This window comes from Castanea sativa, chromosome 9 (assembly GCF_040712315.1).
Source record: "Castanea sativa cultivar Marrone di Chiusa Pesio chromosome 9, ASM4071231v1".
NCBI classification, from domain to species: Eukaryota; Viridiplantae; Streptophyta; class Magnoliopsida; order Fagales; family Fagaceae; genus Castanea; species Castanea sativa.
The window spans coordinates 17,720,906-17,736,938 of NC_134021.1; the positions used below are offsets into that span (position 1 = coordinate 17,720,906).

The window sequence follows — 16,033 nt, forward strand, 5'->3', positions numbered from 1 at the left end:
ATCAGACTCTTATAGCTGGCATAAAATTTTGGCTAATAATGTTCTTTACACACTAACTTTAATAGTTTAGCAAATAATAGGAAATTGCTTCACACACACTTTGGATTAAACAAACAAAAAGACCTCACTCTACATAGAATGAGATTCGTTCCATTTCACTTTAAATGGAGAGAATTCATTTCAAAATTAAAAATTTATTTTCTAGATTTAACAACAAACAATATGAAAGTTCATTTGGTGTGTAAAACACTAGTGAATGTTTAGACCCTCAATTTCAAAATGATCAACAAAAGCTTATACTCAAACAATATTTGTGCGGAATAATAAGTACAAGCTATATTCAAACAACCAAACTACTCTAAGCCATAATGTAATCACAATACAACAGCAATTAAAAACAAAGAGTAAGGGTTAGAGAGATGCAAATACAAGATAACACCGGCACGTATTATAGAAGTGGAAACTGAAAAACTCGACGAAAAACCTCTCCGCCGCCCTCCAAGCGGTAAAATGATCTACTAGAAAATCAATTGGGATACATGAATAACAATAGACCCTCCAAGCCTAATCTATCCGATACACTTAAGCCCTCCAAGCTTCTTGCCCTAATAGAGTTAAGCCTAACTTTGTCTTCTCTAACTTACCGTATCCCGGAATAAGCCCATTGCACCAACCAAATTAATTGGTCATCTCTGAACTACTTCCCAAGCACCAAATAATCTTCTCACTGATATGAATATGGTGAGGTAAGGATTTGGCTAAAGCTCCTCTCAAGGGTATGTCATTAGAGATGGTGATAGTAGAGGAATTTGAAGAGTCAAATGTATAAGATTGTGGATGAATCAATCTTGTTGTTCTTTGGGGTTTCTCTCTCAAAATTCTCTTAAAATTTTCTGTACATTTCGTGGGTATAAGGGTATTTATAGTAGGGTATGAGAAGGAATGAAAAGTAATTTTTTGCAAAACAGGAAACTTTGGCGAATGACTCGCGACTGGTACTACAACAAAATATATTTTCAGTGACGAAAATATTTTGTCACCAAAAACACTTTAGTTTATTAAATCATATTTAGTAACGAATAATTTCGTCACTAAAACTATTTTCAGGTACATATAGTGACAAAAAGTTCGTCACTAAAAGTAGTTATAAGAAAATCCAGGCACATATAGCGACAAAAATTTTCCTATTGCAAGTTTCAGTCGCCAACTAACAAAAAAGCCAGACTGTATTTTTTGTCCTGTAGTGATTCAGCTATCATGACTCGTCAACTTCTTGCATGCTTCACATGTGTGACACTTCTGGCAAGTCACCACTCGCAAGTCAGTTGCGAGTTCCAATCTCGAGAATGCTCTTGAATGCATACACTTGATCAATTCTTCACACTCTCTCACACACAATCTTTACAATATTTCCATCTAAATACAAGGTTTTTAATTGCTGAATTACAAGAAAATTTGTCACGGAATAAAGCTAACACATGATTGAATAAATTCAATCTTACACAATATATTACGTTATTTAAAATTTTAAATAATGATTATTAGATATTCATTTAAAAGTTTAATTTTTAATCTAAACCATAATATGTATTTATTTTAAATGAAGAGGACACACCCATTTAAAATGCAGTATATATGTTTTATATTAACTATACACGTATTATGGCCCCTTTTAATTCTTTTTCGTTCCTTAGGTTGACTCGGAGTCGGGGTATATATGTGAAATGCATGCCATGACAATGCTGGCAGAGCTCTTGTATAAATATATGAGAACTCTAGTGCCATAACCACAAAACTAGCGAGAAAGCCTTCTTCTTTATCTCATCATCATGGCTCCTTTTCTTTCTATCCCATCAATTCTCACCACCATCAAGTTATTCCTGTTATTTTCATTTTTTGTGGGGATGGTCTATACTCAGTTGTCCCCTACTTTCTATGCAACATCATGCCCTAATGCCCTTTCCACCATTAAATCAGCTGTAGACTCTGCAGTGTCAAGTGAGCCACGCATGGGAGCATCCTTGCTCCGTCTTCACTTTCATGACTGCTTTGTTAATGCAAGTCCTCTATCTCTCTCTCTCTCTCTCTCTCATGAATTCTTTGTTTTTAGAACTCACCGACATCTTTAAGTTATATGTTTGACTTCTCAAGGTTTTATACGTATTCATGTGCGTGTGTTTTTTCTCACTTATTTCGCATTACCTCATATCAAGATTTTCTCTTATTATTTTGTTTTTGGTCCTGTTTTCCCTTGCTCCTTCTTGCCTAGAGTTGTTGATGCTATGAGGAAGGATGATTGCTCTTAATTGCATTGTGTTTCAAATAACAATGTTAGAATCATAATTTTTTTCCATGATATATTAAGATGATAAATTGTGATCGGAGAAATGTCACTTCATATAGGTCTATTAGTAATACTATTTTTATCCACTAATCACAACAAATCATATAACTCAGTTGTTAAAAAATTATATAGATATATTATTTAATTGATAGAGACAACTTTGGAATAAAAGCTATGGGACCAAATGTCGCTAAAGATTCCTGCAAAATAATTGCAAAATTTGCAATGGCTTCTTTATGCATAATAATCTAACTGTACGTCAAGACACTGATGGCTAACATAGGCTAGCTAGCCTCTTAAATCTTAATAAAAGAGATTGTAGCAGTCCCGGGTTCAAGTTCGTCACTTTTGGCCAGGCTGCTTGCTTAGTTTTATATTTCACATTCTATATATTGACATAATAATATTGTATTATAAGCCATATAATGTCATTTAGTCCTTCGTATGTTGAGGCATGTAACCATATATATATATATATATATATATATATATATAGGTGCATTTCTAGGAAGGATTGATACTGTAGACTATAGTTGCTGTAAAATTTTATTGCATAAAACTTATAAACTATTGTCTTAACTTTTAAATACACAAATATATATATATATATATATATATTGTAAATCTTTTGTAATAAAAATTAATAATAACTTTAATACTTTCTTTTGTGATGAGACACACGATATAATTCTTTTAACGCAACATAAATAAATAAATAAATAATGAGTTTGAATAACATTATATAACAGGGGTGTGATGCATCGGTTCTCTTAGACGACAATTCAACTTTCACCGGAGAAAAAACAGCGGGTCCTAACAATAATTCACTAAGGGGATTTGATGTAGTAGACACTATCAAATCTCAATTGGAAAATATTTGTCCTGGTGTTGTGTCTTGTGCTGACATTTTAGCCGTTGCTGCAAGAGATTCTGTTGTTGCAGTAAGAAAAAGTCACAACTTCACATTATTTATGAATTTCAATTTGAACCATAATATTATAGGGAAATCAACATCATGTTGTTTTGCTGTTATTTTCATCATATTATTTGTTTCATTCAGCTGGGTGGGACTAATTGGACGGTTCAATTGGGTAGAAGAGACTCTACCACTGCAAATGTAACTGCTGCTAATTCCAACATCCCTGCTCCAACATTGAATCTTAGTGGCCTTCTCAGTGCCTTCTCAAACAAAGGTTTAACCGCCAAAGAATTGGTGGCCCTATCAGGTATTGGTTTAATTTTTTAAATCCTTAAATCTTTTATGCCTTTAGAAAGGGATCCTTATTTTTTTTGATAATCGCAAAATGAGTAGAGAGGGGAGGGGCAACCTAAGTTGGCGTTTTTCACCTGGACGTGACCATAATGACATTCTATTCGCTAAGCCCAAGCACTCCTCATAAATTGACCAAACTTTATTTTTATAATTTGTTCAGGATCTCACACGATAGGCCAAGCAAGGTGCACAGTTTTCCGAACCAGGATCTACAATGAAACCAACATAGATTCTTCATTTGCAACTTCATTGAAATCGAACTGTCCAAGCACTGGTGGTGACAACAATCTTGCCCCTCTAGACTTGACTAGTCCAACATCTTTTGATAATGCTTACTTCAAGAATTTGATAAGCAACAAGGGACTCTTACACTCAGACCAAGAACTCTTTAATGGGGGTTCCACAGATTCCCAAGTTAACGCTTACAGCTCCAACTCCGCAAGCTTTCTAACAGACTTTGCAAACGCAATGGTGAAGATGGGGAACCTTAGCCCACTCACAGGCACAAGCGGCCAAATTAGGAAAAATTGTAGAAAAACCAACTAAGTCAAGTCAATGGAGTGTGCCTGTTTGAGGATTCATTTCATTGTTGTTGCTATTGCTAGTAAACAAAATTTTCATAGTCATTGATGTGACAAATTATAGTTTATGTATAATAAAAATTGTGAAAAGTTTTGAATATCTATTATTGTTATATCAAATATATGGGCATTTGTTCAACTTAAAATGCTCCCTAGTCTTGTTATATTGAAAGTGATATATTTTTTTTTTACAACAAAAATATAATAAAAATAAGAGAATTCAACAAATAATATGTAGCTAGATAATATTTAAAATAAACAACAATTGAGACTGCAAAGAAACTCAATTAAGAGAGAGCAAGCAAAGTTTAACCTTAACAACAATCCAATGGATAAGTCCATTAATTCAACTGATGTATGTAAATTTAAGATGCATCAAGTCCAAAACACTCCAATATTTTGACAAATTGATCCAATTTCCTCAGATAAGTGTTAAGGGGTAACTACAATTCCAAATAATGAACAAAATGACCAAGTGACTACTATGGCAAGTTGGCAACATACTCTTTTAGACCCCTTTTTTTTCCTACTTTATTAGGGGAAGTGAGGAAGCCATTGGAAATATATTCGGTTTATGGGCAACTGGAAACTCCAAAAAAATACATAGACAAAATTTAACGGATTTATCTTGTAGTGGGAGGCCGAGAGAGTCTATCAACTGTGACTCCTATCCTCTAGCTAAGCTTCAAAGGCCCAATTTTTTGGGCAAGCTAGGATAGTGGCTCAGGGTGACAATCACGCCCAATTTGTGTGTGTGTGTGTGTGTGTGGCGGCTTTGCAAAGAAGCCAACCAAGCCTGAAAATCATACAAAGTGTTCGAAGCAGACATTTTACTTTTTAGATTCTAAATTTAAGCATCTTCTCCAGCTAGGGTTAGTGTTGCAAGACAATTACGAGCTTAAATTGTAAATCAAATTAGTGATTGGGGAAGCTAATCAGCGTGCATTCCACGTAACTTTGTTTAGTTAGGCCCAAAGTTAAACTAAGTCCATATAGGGTAACTGTATCATTATCAATTTTGTAAGGCTACCACCCATATATAGCTAATAGCAGTGTCAATTAATTAATGGACAAAGTTTCTTTCCAACCCTTCAAACTTCCACTAAAAAATTAAAATGACTATAGACCTTATGGTTATATCATTATATGCCAATACTATAGAGTTATTTAGACCCTTTAAACACAATTAGATTAACCTACTTAACAAGCTAAGTTATTACTTAGACCAAATTCCAGATCTAGGTTAACACAATCATATAATCATATCAATGTAAAGTACGGAATATAAAAAACACAAAGATATGATGACCCAAGAAAACCAAATCGGTAAAAAACCTGGGGAGGATTTAACCTAGCTATCATCAAGGTAAACCTGAATCCACTATGAAAGAATTGAAGTTTGTACAATAGCGACTTAGACCACTAACATCCTATTGCTACCCACCAGTGGAAAACTTACTGACACGACCACATGCAAGCTCCGAGACCACAGACTCCTTCTTTCTTGGATTTTCCAGCAAGTACAAGCACTCCCGCTTGTGTATCTTTAAGCTCTTATGGCAGCAACTGAATGATCATCAAGCTCTCAAAGAAATCTCCTTCTTGATAATCCTAAACTTGTGTGAAAGCAAGCACCTCTCAAATCTCACAAGAGATTCACACAAACAGCAATATGAGCAACCTCAAAAACGTGACTAGGGTTTTCCTTTCATACCTAAGGCAAAACATAAAACCCTACACATCATATGGGCTTAGGGCTGAGTTGGAAATTTTGCAGAAAAAACAATTTGCATGACTTTTGATCGGTCGAGTCTAATTCTAGATCGATCGAGCCATGCAGATTTACACAGTAACTTCTGCAGTTAACTCGATTTCAACTTTACATGAATGTCATACTTTGAGCAAGTCTAAAACAAGACTAAACACCTGTTTTGATCATGTTTTGCCAATAATACACATTAGAGTTCTAATACATTAGTTCATAAGTACTTAGAACCTAACAGATATGTTTATGGCAAATTGGCAATAGACCTTATGGTTGCCGGTCCATTTCTGTATAGGAATATAGTTAGCCCTTGCCTAAACAAAGTGGGCCTAATCCTCTAGAAAGGGATTTTCCTAGAAATATAATAATATATTGTGAGATCAAGCAATGAGGATGGCTTAGGTCAATTATGTATACATGTGCCAAATTAGGATATTTTCTATTATCCCACCACCATCATCTCATTTATATTTTATAGTAGCTGTTTAAAATTCCTAACGTTGTACCAGATGGCAATCTCTCTATCTCTCTTAGGATAACTCAAACTTTGTATGCATCTTTTTCATATGCAAGTTAAATAGCGGTGATTAGACAGATATTAAATTTTCTTTTTATTGATTACACGGAACTCTTATTGATTGATTCATAACAAAAACTCATATCTTTTTCTCATGGACAAAGAAAAAAAAAATCATCTCCATTTTTTTTAATATTAGCATAGCAAATTAGGGATAATATAAGTTATATAATTAGACATATAATTCAGTTTTTGATGATTTATTTATATTGTTTTTTGTATGAAATAACTCACTTAGCACAATTTTTTTAAAAAAAAGATAGAAGAACTACCTAGTGAGTTGGAGGTTGTATTTCAATCTGATTTACCTTAATAATATTGACTTACTGGTTTCTCAAAAAAAAAAAAAAAAGATAGAATATGTGATGTAAAATTAACCTACAAAGTTAACGCAACATTTAATATATATATATATATATACTATTAAAATTTTAGACTAATGAATGTATATTACAAGGAGCTAAACAAATCCTCAATTGGTAACAACCATTTTTACGTAGGATAGTCCCCTGTTAAACTTTTACTTAAAAAAGACTATGAATGTATATTATAGGGAGCTAAACAAATCCTCATTTGGTAACAACCATTTTTAGCTTGGATGGTCCCCTGCAATGCATTTAAGATTTACAAAAAAAAGGAAATTTGGATGGTACCAAACTGGCAGTAGGTCATTAACCATCAATACATTTTCAAGTCTTACGGCATATTTGGTAGACTGTAATAGGTACTATAATGTAATAGTTATTGATGGAAATATGCATGCGCGCAGCGGAAAAATAACGGATCTACTTCATTCATAAAAGTTAACATGTACTATATAAGTTTCAGAATTTAAGAACAAGAGAGTGTACTTTGGAGTGGTGAATTTCAAAATTAAAGATCAGAAGAGCTTGGAAACACTTTCAATCTTCACTCCAATTCCACTAACGCCCAAGATGTGTGGTCTCTCAATCAGTTCCAAATGGAGAATGTCAAGGAGTGTGTAACACTTTTTACACCACTTCGCAATAGTGTTCTTACAATTATCTAAAGAAAATTCTGTATGTTTCTCCCTTTGTATCTAACTGATTATCTAATTGGGTTGGCCTTTTGAACCTTTCCAATTGGGCTTAAGTGTGTGGCTTGGAGTGGAACCAAAAGGGAACCAATAAGACACTTGCTCCAATGGGCCTTGGGCTTTTCTGTCAACTCTTAACAAGTTCAAAGTTATCATTAACTATATTTAATACCATTATATAAATATAGTTGCACTCTAGGCCTTATCTATAGATTATATCTCAAGACTTTATTGTACATGCAACCTCTTCATAAAATTTTCGTAGTAATACAAAGTCATGAAAAAAGACTGTCACTTTGTAGATTACTACATCTTAATTCCTTGAGTACCAGGTTTATTCTTTTAAAGTTATTCATTATATATTTATGAAATCCAATTTCATAAATATATATACTTTAGTAACTCCTTACTAAAGTGGTTAGGCCTAACTTTCTTAATAACAATCTCATTAAACTTATTTCAAGAAAATATTTTATATCTCCGTTAAGAGACTATGAATTTCACCTTGAGAATATATGTTTTATCAACATTAAATGTGGTTGCCCAACATACTGAGGTTTTGACCATAACAATAGATCTCACTCCTGATATATCAAAGCAACCTACACTTCATGATCAGGTCCATTATCCTCTCAGGATTAAGAGTTAATGTAAATATAAGTCGTGAGTTTATTATTCAATTGACAGTCATTAGGAGAATAATAAAACTCACAGCAGTCCAGTTCAATATGTTTTAACTCTTAAAGCATATTAACATACCAACTAGAAATCTCTATTTCCATGATCAAGACAAATCATCTTAGTTGATATGTTATAGTCTTCGCAGATGAAATGCCCAATTTTTATCACCGACTACAAACTATATTTTGAGTTTACAAGGAACTTGTGATTTACATCTTCTGTGACTAAATCACATAAATCACATACAATGCATCTTATGGACTATATGATAATGTCCCAATATTCATGTTACCATTATTTTTAGATAATAATAAAACAACTTTATTAAACACAACATTAAGTCATACATAATGTCATAAATAATAAAATACATAGCATCATACAATAGGATTTAAGGGCACACATCCTAACAGTTATTCCTATAGTTTAGCTATTCTTTAATTTGGTTATGTTTTTATTATAAGGAATAGTCATTCTTTATGAATAGTTATTCTTCAAAACGAGAAATAACTATTCCTCTTTGAAAGGGTTGTATTAGATATTCCTTAATAAGTGCAATAATTTCAAAACTTAATATATTTCCAAATAAATGAACTTATATACATCCAACAATTATAAAAGTTTAAAATCATAAAAAAAAAAAAAAACACATATCTCAAATTTAAAAAATAACTATTTTTAAAGAGATATAATTGTATGAGTAAGAACTCAAGATTTATTTTAGAAAATATCTTACTCATACAATTATATTTTCTTTAAAATTGTTATTTTTTTCTCTTCAAAAAAATAACAAATTTTAAGGAGATATAATTGTATGAGTAAGATATTTTCTAAAATAAATCTTAAGTTTTATTATAATGTTACGACTCACAACCAAACTTATGAATATGTTTAGTTTTTACATTACAATACATTTTATTCATAGTAATAAAGATTACAATTTTTGTTGTAATTTCCATTCAGTGTACCAAACGTACTCTTAGAGTTCGTTTGGTTAGGCATTTTATGAGCCTAAAAGCACATTTTTAAAATCCAAAAGTTCGTTTCGCAATAACAACTCCTTATAGTTTTTTTTTACAAATGCTTATTTTAAACTCAAAATACCATTTTGCAATAACCTATCCAAATGCACCCTTATCTTCATTACAAGAAAAATACTATTACTTACCAAAAGTAAAGTGAAATCTTCACATCTATGCTGCATTCTAGTAAGAAGTTGGGGTATAATACATTAATACTATTGATGAAAACCAAAAATTATATAATTTGTTGAACGGTAAACTTTCAAGGGAATTTTAATTTATTTATTTGGCATGTATGGGACGAAGTGTTATATATACTCAAAAATCAAATTATAGTCAAATATTTGAAAACTTCCGAATATCTGCATTAAAAGTGGAAAATAGGTGACAAAAAGATGGAGACAAATAGGGAAATGCTCTTCATTTTAGACACGAGCTCCATGACATCGCCTGGCCGAGTTGTGCCTATATACATTAACTTATCCGTTCAAATATGCCTCTACATTTTTGTCAAACCATAAAGTCCTAAAGCATAAAAAAAAATTAAGAGAAATGTTCACAAGCACCATGTGGTGCTTGTTAATGTTTTCCTAATATGAGTCTCACTTAATAAAAAAAGAGATAAATGAAAGAGAAAAAACATAAAAGTAGCCCCACAGTTTATTTTAATTTTTTTTCCTATCTATGAAGCTGGCCCCATAGCTTATAAAGCTAAAAAAAATGACATAAAGTTGCAAAAAAGACGAAAAGCTGCCAAAAAAGTTCAAAAAAGTTGTTAATGGGCACGGTAATATATTGAAAATTTTAAACATTAAAAAAGATTGAATTAAATATTATAATTATCTTGTTATTGATGTCATACCAACCAACCAATCCTACATATAGGCATGAAAATTTTATTTTATTTTATTTATGGGTACAGGCATGAAAATTGAATGCATAGAATCATAGATAGGCATGCTTAAAATATAAGTTCCAGTTAGCTCAACTGATAAAATATTTGATGATTGAATAAGAGATCTGAGATTCAATTCCCTCCAATAACAAAAACTGATTAGTATCTTAGTCTGATGATAAAGAGCAAAATTACTAGAAGATGACGCATAGATTGAAACTCTATAAATGAAAAAAAAAGTATAGGTTAAGCATAAATGAATAGGTTCACGGTTTAGCCCAATGTACAAGGTAATGGAAAAAAGAAGCATGATATAATTAATCATTAAAATTCATATAAAAGATCAAAGTTAAGGTGTAAATATTTTTCATTTCTTACGCTCTGTTTGCTTCGCTGGAAAACATTCTGTAAAGATAGTTTTCCACATTTTCCAGTATTTGGTAGCATAAAAATAATAAAAAATAAATCAATATAAAAAAACTGATCAATGAAAAACTATCTTTAGTCAACAGAAAACACTAATAAAAATAAAGCTTATTTTCTATGGTTGTTTTCCAAAAAAAACTTTTGGAAAACAATCTCTCTCTCATGCATTGCATCTCCTATAAATATTATATTCATACATAGCCACAGGAAACATAATTTTTTGGTGCCTTCTCTCTCTCATGGTAAGCTCTCTTTTTTTTTTTTTCTTTCTTCCCTTTACTTTTTTCTCTCCTCAATCCTCACATCCTTATTGTCACTAACTATGCTCTCTCCTCTTCCCATAGATCTCTCTCTCTCTCTGTCTCATCTCTCTTTTCTATGTTTCTCTTCTCCTTTATAACATAGTTCTTTGATTAGATTTTTTTTTCCCTCACTAATAGGTCAGTAGCTCTGACTTGCAAAGAAGAACAAATTTGCAGCGGTAATTATTTCATTCATCTCTACCAAAATCCCAATTCTTTTCTTTGAATTTCAAGCTTAATTTTATTTTTTCTCTAAGAAATTTTCGGTTTGATGGATTCCAATCAGAATTTACTTCTTTTTGGCACATAAAAGTGCAAAACAAAAGAAGAAGAAGAAGAAGAAGAAGAAGAATATTTACAGTAAAATAATAATATTGTTATATAATAAATGATAATTGTTTAGGATAATTGCATTTATTGGCAGATATATTATGCAGATACATTGTGTAAATACATAATTTAGAGTAATATTGAAAACTTGTGGTTGACCATAGTAAACAATTAGTGTACCATCAAAAGTAGTAGACAATTAAAAGTTATTGTTATTTATACTTATTAAAGATGCATTCCCTTGTCAATGTATATATATATTCATATATTCATAGGTTGAGTGATTTGGTTCATAGGTTGAGTGATGCTGTTGTGTTTTCAAAGTTTGATATGAAATCTGGATTTTGGCAAGTCCAAATTAGTGAAAAAGATAGATATAAGACTGCTTTCACTATGCCCTTTGGTCACTATGAGTGGAATGTCATGCCTTTTGGCCTTAAGAATGCCCCTAGTGAATTCCAAAACATTATGAATGATATATTCAACTCCTTCAGTCATTTCACCATTGTTTACATTGACGATGTCTGGATTTTCTCTAAATCTATTGATGAACACTGGAAACATTTGTACTCGTTTCTAGAAACAATCAAAAGAAATGGTCTTGTTGTCTCTGCTAAGAAAATCAAACTGTTCCAGACCAAAGTAAGATTCCTTGGCTATAATATTTTTGAAGGACAGATCCATCCTATTGATAGAGCTATTCAATTTGCTGACAAATTTCCTGATGAAATTATTGACAAAACCCAACTTCAAAGATTTCTTGGTTCCTTGAACTATGTTGCTGATTTCTACAAAGATCTAAGGAAACAATGCAAACCACTCTTTGATCGGTTGCAAAGTAATCCTCCTCCTTGGACTAACATTCACACTTCTCTTGTTAAACAAATCAAATCTCATGTAAAAACTTTACCTTGTCTTGGTATCCCTACTGTTAATGCTTTCAAGATTGTTGAAACTGATGCCTCTGACATTGGTTATGGAGGTATTCTGAAACAGAAAGTTTCGCCAGACTTATCTGAACAAATTGTTCGCTTCTACTCCAAAGTCTAGAATGCTGCACAATCAAATTACAGTACTATCAAGAAAGAGATTTTAGCTGTAGTACTATGTATTTCAAAATCTCAAAGTGATCTATTAAACCAAAAGTTTTTATTAAGCGGAAGCACAACAATATAGTAATTCAAAATAAATGATAATTGAAATTAAGGCAGTAGAACCAGTCAAGCAGTTGAATATTCAAAATAATTAAAAGATATTGAAACAGAAGTGTTTATTGAAATTAATTCAAAACACTTACAGTAGTAGTAGCAGTTACAAGATTACAGTGATCAATAATCAACAGGATAAACAGAGATCGGGTAAAGGTAAATGCTTTAACTGTGGCAAATTTGGCCATTTCAGTAAAGATTGTAACCAAAAGCCTGGTAAATTAAAAAATAAATTAAACATGTTAAACATTAATGATAATGACCAAAATGAACTATTCCAGATTCTTGAATCTGCTACTTCAACTGATTCCTTTCAAGAGGATTTCTCATCCTCAACTGATTCTGCTTATCACTCTTGTAGTGATACTTCTAATTCACCTAATATTAAACTTGGATGTAGAGATTAATGTTGTAATCTGATAAAATCTATTAATATGTTAACTAAAAGTGAAGAACAAGAAAATTTGTTGTTAACCATAATCAGTAAAATTAGTAACCCTGAACTGCAAAAAGAATATCTTGACAAGTTTAAGCAAAACTTAATAAAAGATGAAAAGGTTAAAAAACCTAAGTCTAATACAAGTTTTGAAGAAACTTTGGAAAGATTTAATAAAACCAAAACCAAAGAAATAATCGTTAATGATCTTCAACATGAAATTACTACTATTAAACAAGAAATCATCCAATTAAAAAATGATGTAAAAGCCATAAAAAATGATAATGTTGATCTTAAACAAGAATTGTTAATTCTAAAAATTGATAAAAATATGGATAAACACCAATCTGATAATGATGAGCAAGAAGATGGAAATGAATCCACTCAACAAGCTCCTCCTTCTGGTAATGTTTTTGACAATGTCTTGATTAGTTTAATTGATAACCAACTGTCTCTTGTTAAACATATGATGCTCCCAAAATGGTTTACAAAAGTCAAAATTGTTGTTTCACATGATTATGCTTTTAATACAATTGCTATGATTGATTCTGGTGCTGATGTAAATTGTATCCGGGAAAACTTGATTCCTTCCAAATATTTTGAAAAATCTACTGAAAGATTGGTTTCTGCTAATGGAACTCAAATGAAAATTAAATATGAATTAAGTAATGCTCATATTTGCCATGAAGATGTTTGTTTCAAGATTCCTTCTGTGCTTGTTAAAAATATGACTGATAAAGTGATTCTTGGTCTGCCTTTTATTGCTACTCTATATCCTTTCTTTGTTGAAAATGATGGAATTACTACTGATCCTATTGGACAGAAAGTAAAATTCAAATTTGTTCAAAGTGTGAAACTCATAATGATGATGTTTTTAATCTTATTCATGCTAAAGTTAAACATCTAAACTTCCTCAAGCAAAAAGTGAGAACCAAGAAAATTATTGAACCACTTTCTGATAAATTATTGCAATCCCAAATTGATAGTTTTCCGAAAATTTTGATGAATGATGATTGTTCCGATATTTCTGATGCTTTTTGGCATAGAAAGAATTATATTGTTGACTTACCATATGTTAAAGATTTTAGTGAAAATATTTCTACAAAAAATTGTCCTACATATGTTGCACTTCAAATAGGAATTCTTAGTCCTCTTATTCATCATAACCTTTTGACCAATTCCTTCGAGTGGGCCACGTACCCTATCACCAATATCTTGGCCAAGCTTTCTCACTATCCCAATATTTCCAAGATTGATCATTACCATCCTAGATCCTGTCGACTTGCACAACCAAGTTATCCTATTACTATGCTATGGTTTTTGAAAAATACTTTCAAAAGAACTTTACTGATAATATTTACTCTCATTCTATCATTCATCTGTTAATTATGGCCAGCAGGCTTAACGTCCTCTCCCTTACTTGGCAGGAGAAAGTAAATATTATTACTACCACTAGTAAGTGGAATATTATGACTTCTTTGGTAAAGAAGAGGAACAAGGGGAAAGCACCTGCACAGGACTTTCCTCAAGACGAAAGGCTCCCAGCGGGACCACCTTTTGTAATGCATGAAAGCGCATCTTCTAGGATAAAACCTAGTGGTGCAACATCCCTTCAGGAATTTGTCCCGGCAGAAGAGGCTTATTCTAGTGGTGATATAATAATTGCTTTACAGGAAGTTTTGTCCAGAGAACTGCAATTCCATAATGGAATCTTTAGTGAATTGCCAAATTCCATTAAATTCATTCTTGACAACCTTCAAGCTGCCTTCTTATCAAATCACCATAAACTTTTCAAAAAATCTATGAAAGCACTTGAAATTCACCTTGTTAACCTCACTACTCAAAATGAAGCCTGCACAAGTCACCTTGCTGACCCTACTGTTGAAAATGAGGCTTTTGCCGACTACCTTGTTGACTACCTTGTTAACTCCAAGAGCCATCCTAATAAACCAAATATTGCAACCCTCATTAGTCAACTCTTTGGCAAAGAGGAAATCCATTCAAAGGATAAAAAGACTATAATGGGTACTGATTATGCTAGATTGAGTCTTAAGACCCAATCTTTGCTAAGAAGTATTGTTGCCAACTTGCCTCCAGAAGTAAAATCTTGTATTTTTGAAAGCAAGGCTATGACCAAAGATCTTGATCTTTGGCTCAAATATTTCAAAAATATTATTATAATCACTCCTCATCTTGTTGAACCTGATGGTCCCAGTAGTGCTTACATGAAAAGGATATGGGGAAAATGTTTTGGGAGTAGTCTCAGAGTCCATGAAAAGGATCATCCCTTCCCCGGACTATTGATCAATTATGAAGATAGTTCAGATGATGACCCCTTCTGGCTATCTGAAATGCTTGAATTTGGATTTATTAGACTCATAAAATTGACAAGTCAAGCTCAGATTAGCCAATTTCCTGATATTATTCAAAAGGCTGTTACAAATGTTGAAAGTCCTTATGTTTCTATCTGATGTTGGAGTACTTTACCCAAATGGGAAAAGAATAATTGGATGAATGTTCAACCCTCTAAGCATCTTATTCTCATTAATGGTTATACTTACTAGGGACAATGGTATGAAGGTAATACTTATGTTTCCCATAAATGCCCCTATGCACTTGCTGAATGCTGGAGAAGTTATTTTAATAATCGGATTCTAGATGTCACCCAAGAATTATGGAAAGACTACCATTTCTTTGGAAGTACAGATAAAATTTCTGTTTTCATTAATAAACCCTACACTTTTGCTATCCGCCATCTACAATGGACAAACCATGATGATCCAAGAATATTTCTCACAAGAGATCCTATTTATGAACCATTGTTATATTGTGGTTTTTGTAACCAATACTCCACCTACCATGAACATGAGTGCAATGATGATACCCCATGGGATCCTTGTCCCTCATGGGACCCTTATGAAGGCTATCCTTCTGATGCTACTTCTACTTGATCCATCCTCTCACTATTTGTCTGGCCTGTATAACGGTTAAATATGCTACAATGTTCTCTCGAGGTTAAAGTATTTACCTGATGCTTTTACTAATACTACCAAAGATTCTATTGTTGACTTCTCTAGCCCTTCTGACACCCCATGATGTTTCTTCTTGCCCAGCTAAACACAATAGCCCATATTTG

General features: G+C 32.3%; 1 protein-coding gene across 1 annotated transcript; it reads left to right on the forward strand.

The window, feature by feature from the left end:
- The first annotated feature begins 1,812 nt into the window (after positions 1-1,812).
- On the forward strand, positions 1,813-4,318 carry LOC142610965 (cationic peroxidase 1-like). Its single transcript, XM_075782953.1, has 4 exons — positions 1,813-2,057; positions 3,094-3,285; positions 3,405-3,570; positions 3,778-4,318. The coding sequence occupies exons 1-4, from the start codon at positions 1,830-1,832 to the stop codon at positions 4,161-4,163; spliced, it is 972 nt and encodes a 323-aa protein (XP_075639068.1). The 5' UTR covers positions 1,813-1,829; the 3' UTR covers positions 4,164-4,318.
- The last annotated feature ends 11,715 nt before the right edge of the window (positions 4,319-16,033 follow it).